Source organism: Piliocolobus tephrosceles, chromosome 6 (genome assembly GCF_002776525.5).
Source record: "Piliocolobus tephrosceles isolate RC106 chromosome 6, ASM277652v3, whole genome shotgun sequence".
NCBI classification, from domain to species: Eukaryota; Metazoa; Chordata; class Mammalia; order Primates; family Cercopithecidae; genus Piliocolobus; species Piliocolobus tephrosceles.
Window position 1 is genome coordinate 15,769,352 of NC_045439.1, and position 19,354 is coordinate 15,788,705.

The following is a 19,354-nucleotide window of genomic DNA, read 5'->3' on the forward strand; positions in this document are numbered from 1 at the left end:
TTTTTCCCCCTGCATCTACATGTTTCTTAATGTGTGTGTGTGTATATATATATGTGTGTGTGTGTGTGTTTCAGTCAGTCAGGTATACTTTTTTTTCATTGTATTTCTTGTAAGAAGCATTGAGGTAGTTTCAATAATTAAATGCACATTAAACTAGATAGTTAACACAAAGTAAAGCAGAAGATTAAAAACAGCTATTGTGGATACTGGTTAATATTGGATAATATTGCCAAGAAATAGATGATGAAAAGATTCATTGAGTGCTAGTGAGTACCAGGCATTGTCTAAACTCCTTTGTAGGTCTAGGAGGAAAAGGTGATTATCATGGAATACTGAATGTAGATCTGAACCTCTTGGTTGCCAGGAGTTTTTGGTAAGGATGGGGATGCTGTTTAAAATGGAAAATGGGGGTGGGGGTCTTGGCTGGGGAGGGCTGGACAGCCTGAGCCAGGCACTGGCCAGGCCCTTCCCTGGACACAATACATCCTCAAGAGCTTGCAAAAATAAATAAATAAAATAAAATAAAATGGAAAGCAGAGGGATGTGGAAGGGTCAGGATAACTTCTTGATGGCCGAACCGAAGCTGTGTAAACGACCAGCGGCACCGCTGGCTGCTGTCATCTCCTTGCCTCTGGTGCACACAGCTCACCTTGGAGTCGTGGAGAGGCCCATCCTCTCAGCAGGAACATGGAAGCACTTGTGCAAGGTGATGTTCTAGGTGGGATTCACCTGACCCACTCAGCAGAGTGTAGCCCAGTGGACCTGCGCTGGTCTACATGAGGGACCCTTCTTTCTTTGTCATGCGGAGATTTTTGACCTATATGGATTGACACGAAAGAGAAGTGTGGTGAGGCCTCCTCAATAGTCCGTGCATCAGACTAGCCAATCCCTAATAATCAAGATGCGCTCTTAATTTTCAATTTAAGTCCTATTCCTTTCTTGGTAGCCATTTATCCACATAAACCTGGGATCGACAGTAGATTCTGCCTTGGCATGCTTGCAGACAGTGTGACTTGGGTTCGGGATGGGACTTCATCTTGGCCTCCATGCCTCAGCTCTTATCTGGCTGGCTGTGGTTCAGAGGCTGTGTTTCTCCTGGAATTTCCTGGTAGTATCTCAGCCAGACATAAAAAATTATAAAGGAACCATTACTAGACCTTAGAGTTGATGTCATTATGTACAAATCAACTTTCTCATGGGTTGGCAGTGTTCAAGGCCCTCCCTGCACCTAAATACAGAGTTTTAGGGGGTGCCAGTGACCTTTAGACATTAACTTGTCATTAGTTATATAATGGCTAACGATGACAGAGAGATGAAGTGCAGTTGGGTAAAGTTGGATTAATTTCTTTCGTATGATTGTTTCTACAATTACAGTAAAGTTTCTACGTATCGGAGGAAATTTTTAAGAAAAAGCTATTATGTAGGAGCCCTGGCAAGATGATGATTAATACTTACACCTGAGAATTCTCGCCCTTGTTCCGTATGTCTTCTGTAGAATCAGAAAATCAGTCGGTAAATTCATCCAAAGTAAAAAAGTGGGCAGTTTGCCTAAAGGTCACCCAGTGAGTTGGTGACATGGCTGGGGCGAGAACGTACCCTCCCATTCTCAGCGCAGCAGCCGCCCGCACTGCCGCCTCCTTTGCCAGCCCACTAGCTCTTGGGAGCTTGTCCTCATGCCTCCTGAGCCCTGTTTTCTCCTTGTCCCCTTTTGTCCCCCACCTTCCCCTTCACGCAACTTCCTCTGGATCTAGGGCCCCAGTTTTCCCACTCTTCAAGGCTGAGGCCTGGGTACCCCAGTATCTCCCCCTGAGGCTCGTGAGCCGCAAAGAGGAGAAGGCCACAAAAGGAAGGCCCCAACAGTTTTGACTATTCACCGTGAGCTCCATCCACGCTTCCCTGGGCAAACAAGAGGGAAGGAATTGGCCTGAAATGGGTCTAGAGAGTTCATAATGATTGAGAGGGAGGCTTCCAATGTGTAGTTGTTTAGGTCTCTCTCTTAAAACTACCTTTTCTCCCCCCACTTCTTCTGCTGGCCTTGGGAGCCTTTCAGTGCTCCTGAGTACCCACCTTGCCTGCCACAAATAGGGAAGTTAGAGGAAGTGGAGCTGGATTCGGTTAATGTGCCACTTGTTAGCAACTATGGTAAAAATAACACAAACTAGCATTTAAGCAGGCTGGATGGCTCAACCAGAATCTGGAGATCAGCCATGGACTGAATTGACTGCTGTGAAGTCACAATTAGCATAGGCTCTCTCTCTTTTCAATTGGTCTGGACAATGCAGAACTGGCTAGCCATGAACAAAAAAAATGATTCACGTTACTGCTTGATTTGCAAGATCCCAGTTGCATGTAAGCACAAGCCAGGATATCAGGAAATGATGACTGGGCATGGGTGTGTGCATACACACACACACACACACACACAATGGTTCACATTACTGTTTTATTTGCAAGGTCCCAATTGCATGTAAGCACAAGCCAGGATATCAGGAAATGATTGCTGGGCACCGGGGTGCATGTATAAGCATGCAGGCACGCGCACACACACACACACACACACGTGCGCGCGCACACACACAACATACTGAGGTGATTGTTTGGGAGACACTTAATTCAGAGCCTTTAGGCTCTATTTCAGAATCTAAGGGGAAAGGACTGTCCCATCTGAAAAACCCAGATCATCTCAAGCTGACTTCTGAAGCGAGTCACTGCATATCCCCGAATCTTGCTCCTCATTCTCAGGCCAGCCTTTTCATAAAATTTTAGCCTCAGAAGAGCGATAGAAACCATCCTGCAGGTGGCTTCCTTGCCTCTGGCGGTGTCAGCATTGTAATGAGAATGCCAGGCGCTGTGTTTCTTCTGTCTTGCTCTTTGTCATCCTAAGATGCAGTACAAAAATTGCCAGCACTTCAAAGAAAACAAATGTTTATAATTATGTGAAAAATCCTTTTTTTTTTTTTTCCTTTTATCTGGCAGGGGGTTGGGGGGGAATCCCTTCAATTAAATGATTGTAATATTATCCCTGGGAAGACATAAACTTAGTCATTTTTAGTCATCTTCAAAATATCTAGGAGTTTTTTTTAAACCAAGTTCATTTTTATTTATTATACACTCTTCTTCCATTTCATGAAAAAATATTGAGTTTGATCCAATTGGTGATAACATTCAGAATTCTGCTCAAAGGATTCTAGAGCTTTAGAACAGGAGAAAAAATGCTGCAGGTGCTCACAACACAGAAAATAGGCTGTAGAGAATACAGATCAGGGTTCTGCTGGGTTTTTGTTATTCTCTAATCCTGAGCAACGCTGAGCTTAAAAAGCTCTTTCTTTTAATCCAAGATTTAAGAGTTCAGCCAAATTCCATAATAGATTAATAAGAGCTCTTGCATGCTACCCCATAATAAAACTTATGTGTCTAAGTAAGATAGCTCACTAAATTCTTACAGTATTAGAGAAATTATTCAAACTCTAAAATTGCTTCTAATCTCTTATTTCATCTAAATGACAGTATGAGATATGCCAGTTAGCAGGTAAGAGGTAAGAAGAGTACTGTTTAGTGAAATGCCTGCAATTTATACCTCTGTAGCGGGTTTAGGAGAAAGCTTGTATTATTTAGATAATGCCAATTTATTGAAATCTAAAATTCTGCCTCTGTAATATGTACATATGTTATTTGGGCTTTTAACTTGGTTTTTACAGCTTTACTTTACCCTTCTGCCTACCACTAAAATGCATAGCTAAAATGTATGAATTCCATAGATTACCATAGAAATAGGCAAATTAATTCAAGTGTCCAAATTATACAGTATTTTTCATGGGTATTATATAAAATCCTGGAAGCTTTTAGTGTTCAGTTCTGCTCTTGTGTTTGTGTATTTTGTGTTATTTTGAAACTGTCATATATCAAAGTCAGTTTTCTTTCTGCAGCATTTTTTGTCCTCAAGAAAATACAGAAGAAGCCCTGTTGTTATTGCTGATTAGTGAATCAATGGTAAGTGGAATGTGTTTTTACATCATTCTTTCCCCTGGCCCTGTAGTCTCTTTTTTGATACAGCCATTCTGCCAGTATGACGACTCTTTTTCTTGAGAGAAAATACTTTCTAGAGGGTATACGTGGATGGGAAAAAATAGAGGTTTAAAAAGAGGGTTTTTTTCTTAATTCCTGGACCAGCTAGCAATGTCCCTTGGTTAGCCTGGAGCTTGGAGCTTCTCTATCTTCTATCTTGAAGCAGGTATCTTAGTTCATTCATTTATCTACCCAGTATTGGCTGAACATTAATGCAACTGTATCTAGGTAAACCACAGCTAAAATGACCACCAGAGGAATCTTTTTTTTTTTTTTTTGAGGCGGAGTCTCGCTCTGTCGCCCGGACTGGAGTGCAGTGGCCGGATCTCAGCTCACTGCAAGCTCCGCCTCCCGGGTTTACGCCATTCTCCTGCCTCAGCCTCCCGAGTAGCTGGGACTATAGGCGCCCGCCACCTCGCCCGGCTAGTTTTTGTATTTTTAGTAGAGACGGGGTTTCACTGTGTTAGCCAGGATGGTCTCGATCTCCTGACCTCGTGATCCGCCCGTCTCGGCCTCCCAAAGTGCTGGGATTACAGGCTTGAGCCACCGCGCCCGGCCATGAGGAATCTTAAAAGGAGAAAGAGGCCCCCAAAGGGTGACCTTTATAAGCCTCTCAATTTGCCCTGGAGTGGGGGAGAATTTTGGGATAAGTCGTTTGTTGGTTCTATGAACCTCTGGTTTTCACAGCAGGAACTTGATGAAATTCTCATCCTCCTGCCCTGGTTGTCTCTCCCAGCTCCCAGCTGTCACCAGACACTGTAAAGTCCCAGGCCATGAGAACTCACTTCTGTTCCCTGTCACTGCTATTGTGAGGGAGTTTTTGCCAGATCCTCTGATTGCTTTGAAACATTTTCTTAGTATTTGGCCAGGATATCGAATTTTAGGTCTATTTCACCACTCATCACTTATTGAGTTTCTGCCCCGTATATCTATCACTAGGCATTGTGGCCCTGGCTTGAAACCTTCAGGATCATGTGTGTTATAATGGCGAATTCCTCAGCAGAATAGTGATGTGTACTGAGGACCTGAGCAGAATGGGTGGGCTCCTGGAATCAAAAGATCTTGAGGACTCACATCCCCTTCCCTCATTTTACACATGAGGAACCCGAGGCCCAGAGCAGGCAGAATGCGTGCATCATGCAGTGGTCTCCTGTTCCTGCTAGGAGACTGTACTGCCCCCTCCCCATAGCTGTCACTGCTTACCCCCAACCCCTGGGGCAGCCCAGGGGAGAAAAGGGAATCAGAACTAAAGCAAGAGAAGGCATTTCCCTTCTTGCCCTCCCCACATATACTGTTTAATGGGAGGTATAAGATGGACTCAGGTGAGTATAGACATGGGGTCTGAGCGTATTAACATACATGCACAGAGAGAAGGAGGGATCAGAAGAGGCCAGAACTCATGAAAGGGCAGCTCTCTTGCCTTTGATTAAAACTTTGAATGGCCCACCGATGTTGACAAGAGCAAGCCTGCTTGAGTTACCACCTCTTTTGACTTGGAGGCTGTTTGGTGTCATTGGGCTTACTTCCTGTCAAGGAAGCAGGTTGTCCGATAGTCAGCTGGTAACTTAGGATGGTGTCATTTACATTCTCTACTTGCCTTGGTGCAATCGGAAGCACATAGGGGAGCAGACTGGCACATGGTGGCATTCAAGTGAACAAATCTCCCCAGGCTTTCCCACCGGGGCATCCGTGGAGCCAGCTCACCTTGGCCTCCTGGTCAGCATTCCCTCATCCCAGGCTGGGTCCTTGGCAGGTAGTTCCCTTTGGGCAAACTTGGTTGGTTATGTTGTACACGTTCTGAAAGCATGGTGACTATACATTTTAGATTACCTGGACAATTCTGATTGAAAATGTTATGTTCCATTGTCAGATGATATGTTCCAGTCTGCAATTTGGAAAACATGGCCACCTCTCTAAAACGCTTGCACTAAGTGGAGATGTCTGTGGAATGATGTCTCCAACTCTCCTGCTTCTTAATTGAATTGAAGTGATAGAAACTAATAATACTCAAACATTGAGATCCCTTTGAGACAGTCAGAGTTGGCTCTGTGGTATGTAGTTTCCAGAAAAATCTCTTCAGGGAATGTTGAAATCCAGTGATGTCATCAGTGGGTATGAAGGACAAGGTTTCTAACCAAAATGATTATGTTCTCCCTATAAATCATTTCAGAAAATGTAGGTGGAAATCTAAATGAAGTTGCTTTTGGAAGCCTTTTTTCCATGTCCTTTGACTTCTTGACTTTTTAGTTTTTAGACAGAAAATGAATGTGCTCAATTTCAAAACCAAAATGAAAATTTGTGGTTTTTGGATATCAGAAAATTGTGTTCTTTGTTGGTTCTGACTTTAATTCAGAAGCATGAATTTGTCCATAGCTTCTCCACCTACAAGGTGTCACTTAGAATTGTGCTATTTTCTAACCACAAAACAAATTAGTTTCCCCTAGGAGAATGGGATTATAAGACCTTGATTTGCAGAACTACCACTGAGGCAATATTCTGGGATATTTATTATTCGTGGGTCTGTTTGAGGTTCTATATTGTACCTTTTTAGTCAAAAGATACTGATACTTTCTCTAAAAATGAAAAGAATGCATTTGGTATAACTTGAAAGTCTTCCATAAACAGTATGTTTGTTTTGCTCTCTTCCAGGCATTGGTCTCAATATAGAATATGTATAGCAAATAAATAAAATGAGACCATTTGCAACAGGCCCTGTTTCCTTCAGAGCTGCTTTTTTTGGGGGCTCAAAAGGGACTCCTAACAAGAAAAACTTAGAATGAAATCTTCAAAAGCAGGCTTGTTTCCGTAAGAGATGACTCACTTTGTAGGAAGTGGCCTGTCTTATATATTCTTATTTGTCTTTGACATTTAAGAGCAAGGAGTTTTAAAGTGAGTAAGTACTGATGGGTGGCTAAAAGTAAATGCCTTGGACTCACACACAAAGAAAATGCATTTTGTCTCATTAGTGAGAGGGAAGGTGTGTGCGTGGCCTTTTTGAATGTCAGGAGGAAGATCAATGTCAGCATGCCGGGACAAGTGACCCTGGAACCTCATGTACCACTTTCACAGGAAAGACTGGGGGCGGGCCTTTCTCTGCTCCCATGGACAGATGGATCTGCAGACTTTTGTTAATTAGCAGGGGAAAAAGGCAGGTGAAATCGAAATCTAACTTTGTTGATTCTGAACTTCCTATTAGGGAAAAAGGGAAAATGAGCTAGCTATTGAGTCTCATACATGTGATATATTTAGAGGAATCTGTAGAGAAATTAAATTTTAGAAGTAATGGAAGCAAGTTGCTGTAAAGAGCATTTGATTTCTGGATAGATGAGATTAATAAGTTTGAATGTGCCTGATGTATTTCTGTGCTAAGCTTAGAAAATTGTTCTCTTGAGTCGTCTGTGTTAATATCTTTTAAAGGAAAAATCTACTTTCTTCTTGTTTTCTCTTATATATCTGTGTTGTGCTTCCCTAAACAAGATTGAATTCGTCTTTGTGTTCTGTTCCAGTGAAGATGTCATATAGGGATTTGAATATTGCTTGGTGATAGAGGAAAAGTAAGATAGATCTCTGTAGGACTCATGGAACTTGATGACACAGTTGGGTGTTGGGAAATGCAGGGCTGGGAATTTTCTCCCCCTCTTTAATGTAGAGCAGAAGCAGGATTCGTGAGTGAGGCACAGCAGGGCCTCACTTGATGGATGATTCGGCTGCTCTAGAGCGCAGCTGCATCTTCCATGAGGCTGGCTGTGAACCTGAGCCCAGGGAAAACTTTGTATCGGCTGCCAAGGCTTCCTCCAAATGCCTGCTGACAGGTACAGGTGCCCTCTAGGTTCACAATTCTAGGACTTCAGTGTTTGGATCATCCCATATATCATGTTCTGTGGTGACCAGGGGATTTGGAATAAATAACCCAAGGTGACAGGCCTCTGCTCATTCCTACCCTTGTCTCCATTCCCTTGGCAAATCGGTAGGGGCAGGAGGGCCTAGGTGGCCTCCCCACCATGCAGCACTAGGCTCTTTCTCCATCTGCTTCTCTCTTCTGTGTTTTTTCAGGCCAACCGGGATGCTGTGCTGAGCAGGATACCTGAACACAAGAGTGACCGCCTCATCAGTCTACAGAGTGCATCTGTGGTCTATGACTTACTCACCATTGCTCTTGGAAGAAGAGGCCAGTATGAGATGCTGTCAGAGGTACAGCCGCTGAGTCTGGTTGACATCCAGGTGGTGGGTGACAGTTGCATGGTGACCCCAGGGAAGGGTTGTGAGACCTGGACCTGGGCCCCCCTCTGTTAGTGGCAGCCATGTGATCTTGGGCCAGTCACTTAACTTTGGTTTTCTCCCCTGTAGAATGGGCGTTGGGCTAAATGATTAGGTGGTGGAATTGATCTAGTCTTTTACCGTGAGGGTTCCATAACCCACTGGGCTGTGAGTTTGTGTGTAAGGGAAGGCAAACATTTCTCAAGCAGTTTCTCTTTCAGTTAATTTCCACCAACTGAAAATCTCCCATCTGTGATATTAGTTTCCTCATAGAACAGGTTTGGTTTAAAGTATCAGTGTGACCAGTGAAATTGCCAGTGGCCTGACAATTTCAGGCACAGTGTGTTATGTTAGCTGGCATAGACCGTTTCATATAAAGGAGACAGTCTTCTTTCAGAGTCTTTTGCTTGTTCAGAAGGGACCCTCGTGGATTTCAGATCTTGTACAAGGTACTGTCATGTTCTCACTCCCTCAGTGTCTAAGAAATGCTTAGGATGGAGGCTTGACTCTTTCACAGTTTCAGGAGAAGCTGGTTCATCTTGGGCTGTGGTTATGCATTATTAGGTTCCTGCCCAAAATATCAGATTCTACCATGGTAAGTCTAAATAAATAACAAGAAGATCATTTTATCTTTTCTTTAGCAAAATAGAGAGAAAAAAAATCCCTATTTTGTTAAAAGGAACTTTTCCATGTTATTTATCTTTCTCTTTCTAAATTTATACCCATTGCAACAGCCTCTGGGCACGAGGACAGGGAATGAAATACAGTAACAGATTGGCTGAAATCAGATAAGTGCCCGACTCGCCCTCCAGCCTGCCAGTGCATCGCCACATTAGGCAGGAACCTTGGGGAAACAGATGAGTCTGCGTGGCTTGAATCTTTTTTTAGTCCATGGTTTGGTGACTCTACAGGCCAGTGGTTACTCAGCCTCACAATCCGACCTGACACAGCAGTGTGTGCAGATGCCCCCACCACACGCAGCTCAGCCCTGGGGCTCGGTCCAGGCTTGGGATTGGCCCAGGTTGCTCATCCCTAAATGGATCGAACCTCTGCAGGTACTTTGATTTCCTGGGCCCCCCTTCTCCCCACCACCTAAGTTGCTGTCAGCTGTGTCCACCACGAAGTCCGTCACTGGGGACCATGCCACTGAGCTCACACTTGAATTCCTTTAAGGTGAGTTTGTTCCTCCAGACAAAACACATATCACCTCTCTAGGTCCAAGGATGACAGTGGTACGCAGACATCTACTTCCATCCCATTGGGTAGCAATGTTGCCTTTCCCCAGCTCGAAATCTCCTAGGTCCAAAACAGGAGTGAGGAGCTTGAGGTGTCTGGCCCTGTTGACTGGCTGGGTGGTCTCTGCCCCTGGCTTCCCGTTGTTCCATGAATGCTCTAGGGGGTGGTCATCACCCTCATGGATTCCTCTGCAAGCTGCGGCTCTGGGGCCCGTGCCTGCTCCTGGCACAGAATACTAGGACCTTGTTTTCACCCAGATGACTTCTGTCTTGATATCATACGTAGCTCCCATCTCATGGTGATGACCTGCCTCCCAGACGACTGGGTATGTGGTCGCGGGAGCCTTTGCAAGTCAGAACTTCACCCCCCCAGTCACATTGCAAATGGTGGTGCAGGCCAAAGGTTGCCTTGGAGAAGCCGGAGTAGGAGGGTGGAAGAAAGGCAAATTTAGTACTGTATATCCCCGGAACCTTTTGAATTTTGTACCATATCTGTGTTTTATCTACTGAAAATCTCAACCAACTGATAAAATATATGAAATAAAGGATGTTTATTTCTTCAGCACATGTGTGTACTGTCACCTCTTCTGTGCCAGAGGCTCTGATTAAGGCCAGGGATACAGCCAGGAGCAAGGTGTGACCCCTACCCACACGCTGCCCCCAGCCTGGAGCTGCCAGGTGTGACAAGCAGCTGTGGCCCATGCGCTGATGGGGGCGGGCCCAGCACAAGCTCTGCGTGCCTTATCTAGAGGTTGGATATTTGGCTTCAGCCTTGCCTGTGCCAACCTCTTAGGCAATTGGAGCGAGCATTTAACAACTGTGTTATCTCAGATCATCCGACTAAAACGGTAGATGTCATAGGAGAAAGGTGAAAGCTCACAGCATCTCAAGGCTGCCTGGCCCATGGTTGGATAGCTCAGTTACTGAAGATAGGGGTTAGGTCCACCCTTTGCTGAGTGTGGACCCCCTCTCCCTCTGTCCGAGGCCACATCCTACTCTGGGTGTCCCACTTGTCTTATTGTCTCATTTACTGGGGTTTTTCTGAATCCATTTTTTTTCCCCTCCTCATCTGCCTTTCCATTTTCTCAGGACTTTAAGTTAAAGGATAACTGTTTTTTTTTTTTTTTTTTTAATTGAAGTACAATTCACATAACAAACTTAACCATTTTAAAGTGTAGAATCCAGTGACATTTAGTACGTTCATACCAATGTGCAACCATCACCTCAAATTCCAAACCTTTTCCTCGCCCTGTAAGAAACCCTATACCCATTAAGCAGCCACTCCCCGTTCCTCACTCCCTCCAAGTCCCTGTCAACTACTCATCTGCTTTTTTTCTCTATGGATACTGATTTGGGGTATTTCATATAAATATAAATAGCCAATATTTGGGCTTTGGTGTCTGGCTTCTTTCACATAGCATAGTGTTTTCGAGGTTATCCACATTGTAACATGGATCAATATTTCTTTTTATGGCTGAATAGTATTCCATTGTGCAGATCTACCACAATGTGTTTTTCCATTCATTAGCTGATGGAAATGTGGCTGTTTCCACCTTTTGGCTACTATGAACAGTGTTGCCGTGAGGATAACTGGATTTTAAACTTCCTATAATACCTTTCTCTGAGCTCCATAAATGTTAGCAATTATCGTTATTATCATTTGTCTTAGGGATGTGTTACATTTCCCTGTCTTCATTTCCTCCACTGTCAGCAGGGCAGTCTTTCTGAGACACAGGAATAGACATGCCACCCTTCTGTTCACAAATATTCCACCAACCCTCTCTCCTTCTTTTTTCTCTTTTTGTTTTCTTTTCCTTTCCGCCCATAATGAAATTGACTTCATTATTTATCTTTCCGCCATATGCAATAGTCCTGCATGCTCCTTGGAGAATCAAACAATACATAGAAAATATAGAAAAGGAAAGAAAAGTGCCTTGGAATCCAGCTCTCCTGAGATAGTTAACTACTCATTGACATTTTAGAGGCAAACTTTACATCTGTCTTTATGAAGAAATGTGTGCATTATGTAAGTTTTGTTGAATGGGACAGTATCTTACACATTTTACTGTGGATATCCCCTATCTCTCTTCTTTGCTTCATTGGCACCTCACCCATCTCTGCCTCCTCAACCCCAAACTCAGGTCATCAACATAGTGTGTCACAGGCTCTAGAGTTAGAGAGCTTTGGTTTGAGTTCTGGGTCTGCTCTGTACCAGTCATGTGAGCCTAGGCATGTCACTAACCTCCTATGCGTCAGTTTATTTTCCTGTTAAATAGGGGTAATAATTGTATGCATGTATATCTCAGACAGTTGGGAGATGCGTATTCATTAATCCATGTAAAGTACTCAGAACAGAGCCTAGCACTTAGAGCTTATTAAGTGGCAACTGTACGCTGCTGCTCCTGCAGTTACTACCACTGTATACACAGGAGTTACTAGGCACAGGGGGAGCAGCAAAAGATACAGAAAGATCTTTTGCCTTCAAGAAATTTCCATTCTAGTTAGGGAGACCACATAGAAACAAACAAAAAGATAATCAAATTAGAGAATACGTAGTAGTGCAAAGCATGTTAATTGGCAGGTGAATGGAATAGGCCAATTGCAGCCGAGTTTATAGGTTGGGAGTGCCAGTAAGAGATCATGAACAGCAGATATATGAATTGGCTCTTCAAGGCCTGATAGGCATGAAGTGGTCTAGGAGGAGAGAGACCCTCTTGATCCTTAAGCTCACGGAGCTGTGAAGGCACTGGACCCGAGGGAACGGGAACCCAGGGCTTGCTCTCATGGAGAAGTGGGAAGAGAGGAGCTTGGAAAGAAAGTGTGGGGCCTGATTGTCAGCACCACAACCTATTGGCAGACTTTACGTGTGTCCCTTGCAGATGCGATCTAGATATATCACCCTGTGGCTCATCCGTGAGCAAGTCCTCTTTGCCTCAGAAACGTTGCTAGATCTTCTTTTACATGGGTGGAAGCTTTTGTGGGCAGAGGAGTTCATAAAACCGTCAGTCAATTGTGAGAGAGAGAAGAGGTCTTACCTCCTTCTCACCCGGTCCTTGTGCTTTCCTTCCTTCTCTTGTCCCCAACCAGCATTAACACTTACACATCAGGGCACAGCATGTCTTCCTGCTTCTTGGCTCCTCTCCTTGGCTGACCTGGGCCCCCGGGCACCACAGAGGGTGGGGGCGCCTCTGCTGCCACTGCCAGCCCATGTTCCTCTCTCCTGTCCTTGGCACCCTTGTGCAGTGGGTGTGTTGCGCAGCATTGTGCAGACCCAGCCTTTTAATAACGGTGCTCACAGGGCTTAAGCGGGAGCAGAGCCTCTTTCCCAAGGAAGCCGGACTTTCTCTTGTGCTTATTCAAGATGGAAGGCCGCTCTCCCATCTGGAGACTGGCTGCCTTTGTGTGCACCTACATCATCGTGCCTTTCTTTCCTTGTGGACTCCTCAGCCAGATGCTGGCCAAAGAGCACCGTACAAAGGAGACCCAGACCAAAGGTTTATCATATCCTCATTCTGACAGGTTTAAATAGAAGCACAATGTTTACCATATGTCCAGTGCTGTGAGTTTTCGTGTTTTTAAAGACTAATTGTGAGCCCTGCTGAAAGGTTTGTGTAGGAAGGAACACTTCTTTTTTTCCTCTTCATTTTAAACAGCAGCACTAGTTGGCATGACAACCTGCGCTATTAAAAGTAAAGCAACAAGCACTGCTTCCTCTGTTTTTCAGAATGAACCCAAGCTGCTAAGGAGGTTTGTTTCTTGAATTTGACTATTAATGGCTCCATTTCGATAGCATATTATGGGGTCCTTTTAGAAGGTTGTGTGTGTCCCCCCTCCATAGGCGAGGCAGCTTTAAAGACAGGAATGGTATTTTTATCTTTCCTGTTGAACTCATATTCATGTGTTTATGGTAAATCTCAACAACACCATAGTTCTGTGGGTAGAACTGTCTGACTAGTGATTGTACCAAAAGGACATTTACACCTCCCTAACCTAAACTCTTATTGAATCAGGGAGCACTGTGAAAAGCATTGCGCATCTAACAACGTCTGCTTGCCAGGCCTACCATTTGTTTAAAGTTCAGCGTTGCATGCAGCCCCGCTTGTACTGCAGAAACCCAGCCTTGAGCTAGGTGCCAAGGTTTCTAGAAGGCATCAGTGGGCATGACACAAATGGAGCCGTAGACTTCTGAGCAATCAAGGCAGGGTGTTTGGTTAGTGCTGGGTGGTCCATAACAACTTGCTGAATGCACCAGCGCTTCAAAGCCAGTGTGCACCCTCATCCTGCCCCCTTTTCTTTGGTTTTAGAGGTCCCTAGATGTGCAAGGAGTGTATCTTCCCCAGGCAGGCCCAAAGGCTAAAGGTCATTGAGTGGGAAATGGGCAGCAGAGGAAGGGATGGGCCCGGCTTGGGGCAGAGCACCTGGACAGTTCCCAGTTCTGGTCCAGCTTTGTGAGTCAGCTCAATAGGGACCATCTTCACCATTTTTACACGACACCCTACCCCAAAGAATGTCAGCCTCTGACATGGCCCCTGGGATCTCCATTCTCACCATTATGAAAATGTTCTTTCGAATTAAGCATTGATTTCTTAACGTGGTCCTCAATGAAAATGCCAACACGCTTGGGAGGAATGGAAGGAGTTTAAACTCTTAGAGTAGCATAGTTCAGAGAAACAAGGTATCTAGGTACATACCTCATGGTTTTGTTTTAGTTCTTTGTTTAAAATTTTTTTTTAATATGCCATATTAACCTTTTTAAAGTGTAAAATTCAGTTGCATTTAATTACATTCACAATGTTGTGCAACCATCATCACTATTTATTTGCACATTTTCCCATCATCCCAAACAGAAATTCTGTACCCATCAAGCAATAACTTTTCATTCTCTCCTTCCCGATACCCTAGTAACCTCTAATTTAATTTTTGTCTTTATGAATTTGCTTATTTTGGGTACCTCATATTAAAAGGAATCAGGCAATACTTGCCCTTTTATGTCTGGTTTGCTTCACTTAGCCTAATGTTTTCAAGATTCAGCCATGTTATAACAATATATCTGATAGCATTGATCAGAACTTCATGCCTTTTCATGACTGAATAATATTCCATTGTATGTATATGTTACATTTTGTTTATCCCTTCATCTGTCAATGGACACCTGGATTGTGTCCACCTTTTGGCTATTGTGAATAATGTTGCAGTGAATACTCTCCTTGGACTTTCCTTCCTTCTCCTGTCCCCAGCCAACATCAACACTTGCACATCAGGGCACAGCATGTTTTCCGAGTTCCCTTTTTCAGGTCTTTTGGGTTTACACCTAGGAGTGGAATTGCTTGATCATATGATAATTCTATGTTTAACTTTTTGAGGAATTGCCAGACTGTTTTTCACAGTGACTGTACCATTTTACATTCCTACCAGCAATACACAGGGTTCTAATTTCTCCACTTCTTCACCAGCACTTGTTATTTTAAAATCATTATTAATGTAGACATTCTGGTAGGTATGATGTGATATCACATTGTGGGATTGATTTTCTTTTCCCTAATAACTAATGATGTTTAGCATCTTTCTATGGGCTTATTGGCCATTTGTATATCTTCTTTGGTAAAACTACTATTCAAGTCTTTTGCCTATTTTAAAGTCTAAATAATAAACTCTGATCAGCTATATTTTTAGAGATACCACACCTGCTTTTTTTTTTTTGTAGAGATTGTAGAAACCAGCTTGGACTGGTCTCAAACTCTTGGCCTCAAGTGACCCTCCTGTCTTGGCCTCCTAAAGTGCTAAGATTACAGGCATGAGCTACCATGCCTAGCTTCACTTTCTTGAAATGTCTTTTGATGTGCAAAAGTTTTACGTCTTGATTAAGTCCGGTGTATTTTTTTTTTATTTTGTTGCTTATACTCTTGGTGTCATAACTAAGAATCCATTGCCAAATCCAAACTCATGAAGGTTTACTCCTTTGTTTTCCTCTAAGGATTTTACAGTTTTGCTCTTATATTTGAGCTGTTTATCCATTTATAGTTTTTTTTTTTTTTTTTTTTTTATGGTGTGAGGTAGGAGTCCGACTCCATTCTTTGGCATGCGGAAATCCAGTTGTCCTAGCACCATTTGTTGAAAAAACTATTCTTTGCCCTATTCAATGGACTTGGCACCCTTATCAAATATCAATTGGCCATAAATGTGTGAATTTTTTCCTGGAATCTTAATTCTGTCTTTGGTCTGTATATGTATTTTTATGTAATACCATACTGTTTTGATTTCTGTAGCTTAGTAGTAAGCTTTGAAATCAGAAAGTATGGAGTCCTTTTACTTTGTTCTTTTTCCAGTTTGTTTTGTCTATTCCAGATCCCTTACAATTCCATATGAATTTGAGGATTGGCTTTTCCATTACTGCAAAAAAACAAAAAAAAAAAATTGAAATTTTGATAGGGATGCATTGAATTTATAGGTCACTTTGGATGACATTACCGTCTCAACAATGCCTCATAGTTTAACATCAGACCTGTGTTATAATCTCAGTTCTGCTACTTTACATGCTGAATATAAACTTGAACAGATTCCATTACCTCTCTGAACCTGTCCCCTTATATGGAAAACATAGATAATAATAAGATCTACCTTGGAATGTTATTGTGAGGATTAAGGAGATAATGTATGTTACTGTAAAAAGTGCATGTTACTATTATTATTGGTGGTATTAATAATCTGCGTTCTCATTTAAAAATCTTCTTTGTATGAAATAGTAACTCTGGCAGATGATCCTTGACCCTTATATAGGGAAGTACCCACTTCCCTATATAAATTCAGCCCTGGAGTCAAATTCTGTGTTCAAATTCTGGCTTTGCCCTTTCCTAGCTGTGAGACTTTGAGAAAGATACTGGCCCCTCTGAGCTCCTACATCAGAGACTGTTAGGAAGCTCAGTAAGATAATGACTATAATGTAGCCAGCACAGCAATTGATGGGTAATATATATCATTTGATTCCTCTGTGGTTATTAGAAAGGATTGATCTAAAATGAGTCTCCTTGTAATTTCTATCTATTCTGTCTCTTTGGAGCAATAGGGCAAGTCCAGCCCCACCTCACTGACAGTCTACCAATTTTTTTTTTTTTTGGTTGGTCTTATTATCTATTTTGAGCAGGTAATGTATGCACAAGGGAAGTATTACAACGGAGCCAAGGGGAACATGAAGAGGAAGTTATTTGTATATACTTCTAAAGACTGACTATAAATCCATAGGCCACTATGCATATGTGTGTGTCCCCATTCAGTGCAAAAGTAGCATGCCACAGGACATAAAGTCTATGTTTTATCCAGCCGGTGATCTATCCTGAAGATTGTACCAGATCCATGTGTCTAGATCTGCCTCTTTCTTCATAGGGTGGGAGAATGTTCCATAGTAAAGATGCTCTGGTAATGGATGACTCCTTCTCCCCTTAGAGTCCACCAAATTTTGAAGACAATTGTCATATTGTCTTTTTTCCTTCAACCTAAAGTGCCCCCGGTTGGTTCCTTTAGAACAAGCGTCAGCAAATTAAAGTGCCAGATGCTAAATATTCTAGGCTTTAAAGGCTAAGAGACAAAATCAAGAATAGCATGTAGGTATAACAAGAGAGAAAACAAATTTCCACAAAGTTTTAATCAATGAAACTCAAAATATAATGAGTACAATGTTTGTAACATAGATTCATGAATGAGAAGAATGGGGTTGTTTGTGGGGGTAGGGGATAACATCTTGCTTAATTTGGGTTTAAAGTTAATAACCCCTCTCACCAAATTGATGGTGAATGTTCAGCTATAAGTACAACTCTTAACTTTTGGACTCTAAAAACAAGCAGTAGGTCACATTGGGCCCTCAGGCCATAGCTCAGTGACCCTGCTTCAGTCCTTTCTGCTCTGTCATCGTCTCCAGTCTTGGTAATTCCAGTACTCCTCCCTGCCTCCATGTTTGCTGCGGCCCTCCTTAAAGGATCTCCAAAAGAATGGATCCCAATTCTCTGTCCAGCCTTCATTCGAGCATTTACTGTGCTGCTATTTTGTGCATGGTGTGTCCCAGGCTGCTGCACTTTCAACTCCTTACTTCCTCCCTTAGTCCTGGCATGGGCTAAGCGGCAGCCATGGTCGAAGGGTTAAAGCCTGGTGCCCCAAGCCAGGGAAGACAGACTGAAAAGGCCAAAGGTGAGAGGCAATTGAGGAGACAGGAGGAATAGAATGCCCATTTTGTGAATTCAGTGCATTTTGCAAGGAACAACTACACTGGCAAAGCAGCGGATGGAGTAGTATTTGAGTAGGACCGTGGAGACCCCTTACTCAATGTGCAAGCTTGGTCTACTTGATTTGTAGAGAGGAGAGCATGCCAGAAAACTGCATCCAGCATTCAAATTCTATAATAAAGTCTATGACCTTTGAAAACAACCCACTCTACTCCTCTCACCGTGGCCAGAGGCAATGATATCCTTTAAGTGTTTGCCAAAGCAATAAAACTCTGAGACTTCCCTGTTTGGAGCAGTATTGCTGTTTTAAAGCAAAAAGAGAAATGGGAAGGGGTGGGGCATGGATACATTTGCTTTATTTCCAATATAAGGAGAGAAAACTTGAGCAAGTTTTGATGTCTGTGTTTTCTCCAAATTTGGGGCGAGGAGGGGAACTTTCATTTGTAGCTGAGAGTCCCATAAGTATGCCTTTTAGAAGCTTTTCCTGGACCCAGGCTCCTGTAGATAGACCTCTCAAACTCCATTTTAATTTGTACTTTCATTTTTAGTTAATTTAGGAGTGCCGGCGCAGTGGCTCACACCTGTAATCCGAGCACTTTGGGAGGCCAAGGCGGGCATATCACCTGAGGTCAGGAGGTTGAGACCAGCCCAGTCAACATAGTGAAACCATGTCTCTACAAAAAATGCAAAATTAGCCAGGTATGGTGGTGCACACCTGCAATCCCAGCTACTTGGGAGGCTGAGGCAGGAGAATCACTTGAACCCAGGAAGTAGAGGTTGCAGTGAGCCGAGGTCATGCCATTGCACTCCAGCCTAGGCAACAAGAGCAAAACTCTGTCTAACAACAATAAAAAGTTTAGGAGTCGAGGATCACGAGACCTTGGCTCTTACTCTAGGTGTGCCACTGTGTGCAGCCCTGGGGAGGTCCTGTCTCCTCTCTGGGTCTTAGTTTCCATATCCATAAAGTAAGAATGGGATCAGATAATCTCAAAGGCCTCAAATTGCTCTGTGATTCTGTCAGTCTGTGGATCTAAGATGATGGCCCAAAATGTTTGAATAGCTTGCAGAGTTTTTTTTATTGCTAAAAGTCAAGGAAGTGAAATATTTTGTATATATCATGTTTAAAAACAGTTGGTTACACAACTGCAAGGAATTTGATCAACTGACTCGTGACGTACACACAATGTGGAAGAGAAAGTCTCCCTGATGAACTGAAGGATCTATGTCATAAGAACTTTTAGGATAGGGCTGAGCTGTCTATGAGGTAAATAATGATGGCAGTTCACTATGCTATTTGTTGTCTTTTAATAGTGATGAATTTTGGACGTAGACTTCAGGCTAAATTTGAGGGGTGTCTGATTATTTTATTTCTGCCCACTCCCCAATGGGATTTGGATGCAGAATCTTACCCTTGAATTCCAAAAATAGACTTTGGCTTTGCTGCGCTTGTGGTACCGTACAGCTGTCGCTGCCGCACACCCTGTTTGTGTAATTGGGCTTTATGTACTAGGGAGGTAATTGCTAAATCCCTTTCTGATGCCAGAAAAGCTTCTCATTCCTGGAGCCCCTCAAAGATGGCTGATT

The 19,354-nt window shown here is 43.1% G+C and overlaps 1 protein-coding gene across 4 annotated transcripts in view; it reads left to right on the plus strand.

The window, feature by feature from the left end:
• The window catches only part of TTC7B (tetratricopeptide repeat domain 7B), a 296,302-nt gene that overhangs the window by 127,350 nt on the left and 149,598 nt on the right, over positions 1 to 19,354 (plus strand). For all 4 annotated transcript variants that reach the window (XM_023205449.2, XM_023205448.2, XM_023205447.1 and 1 more), the window contains exons 8-9: positions 3,927 to 3,990; positions 8,119 to 8,256. In XM_023205449.2, coding sequence (XP_023061217.1) covers positions 3,927 to 3,990; positions 8,119 to 8,256 — 202 coding nt within the window. The remainder of the gene's footprint in view (positions 1 to 3,926; positions 3,991 to 8,118; positions 8,257 to 19,354) is intronic.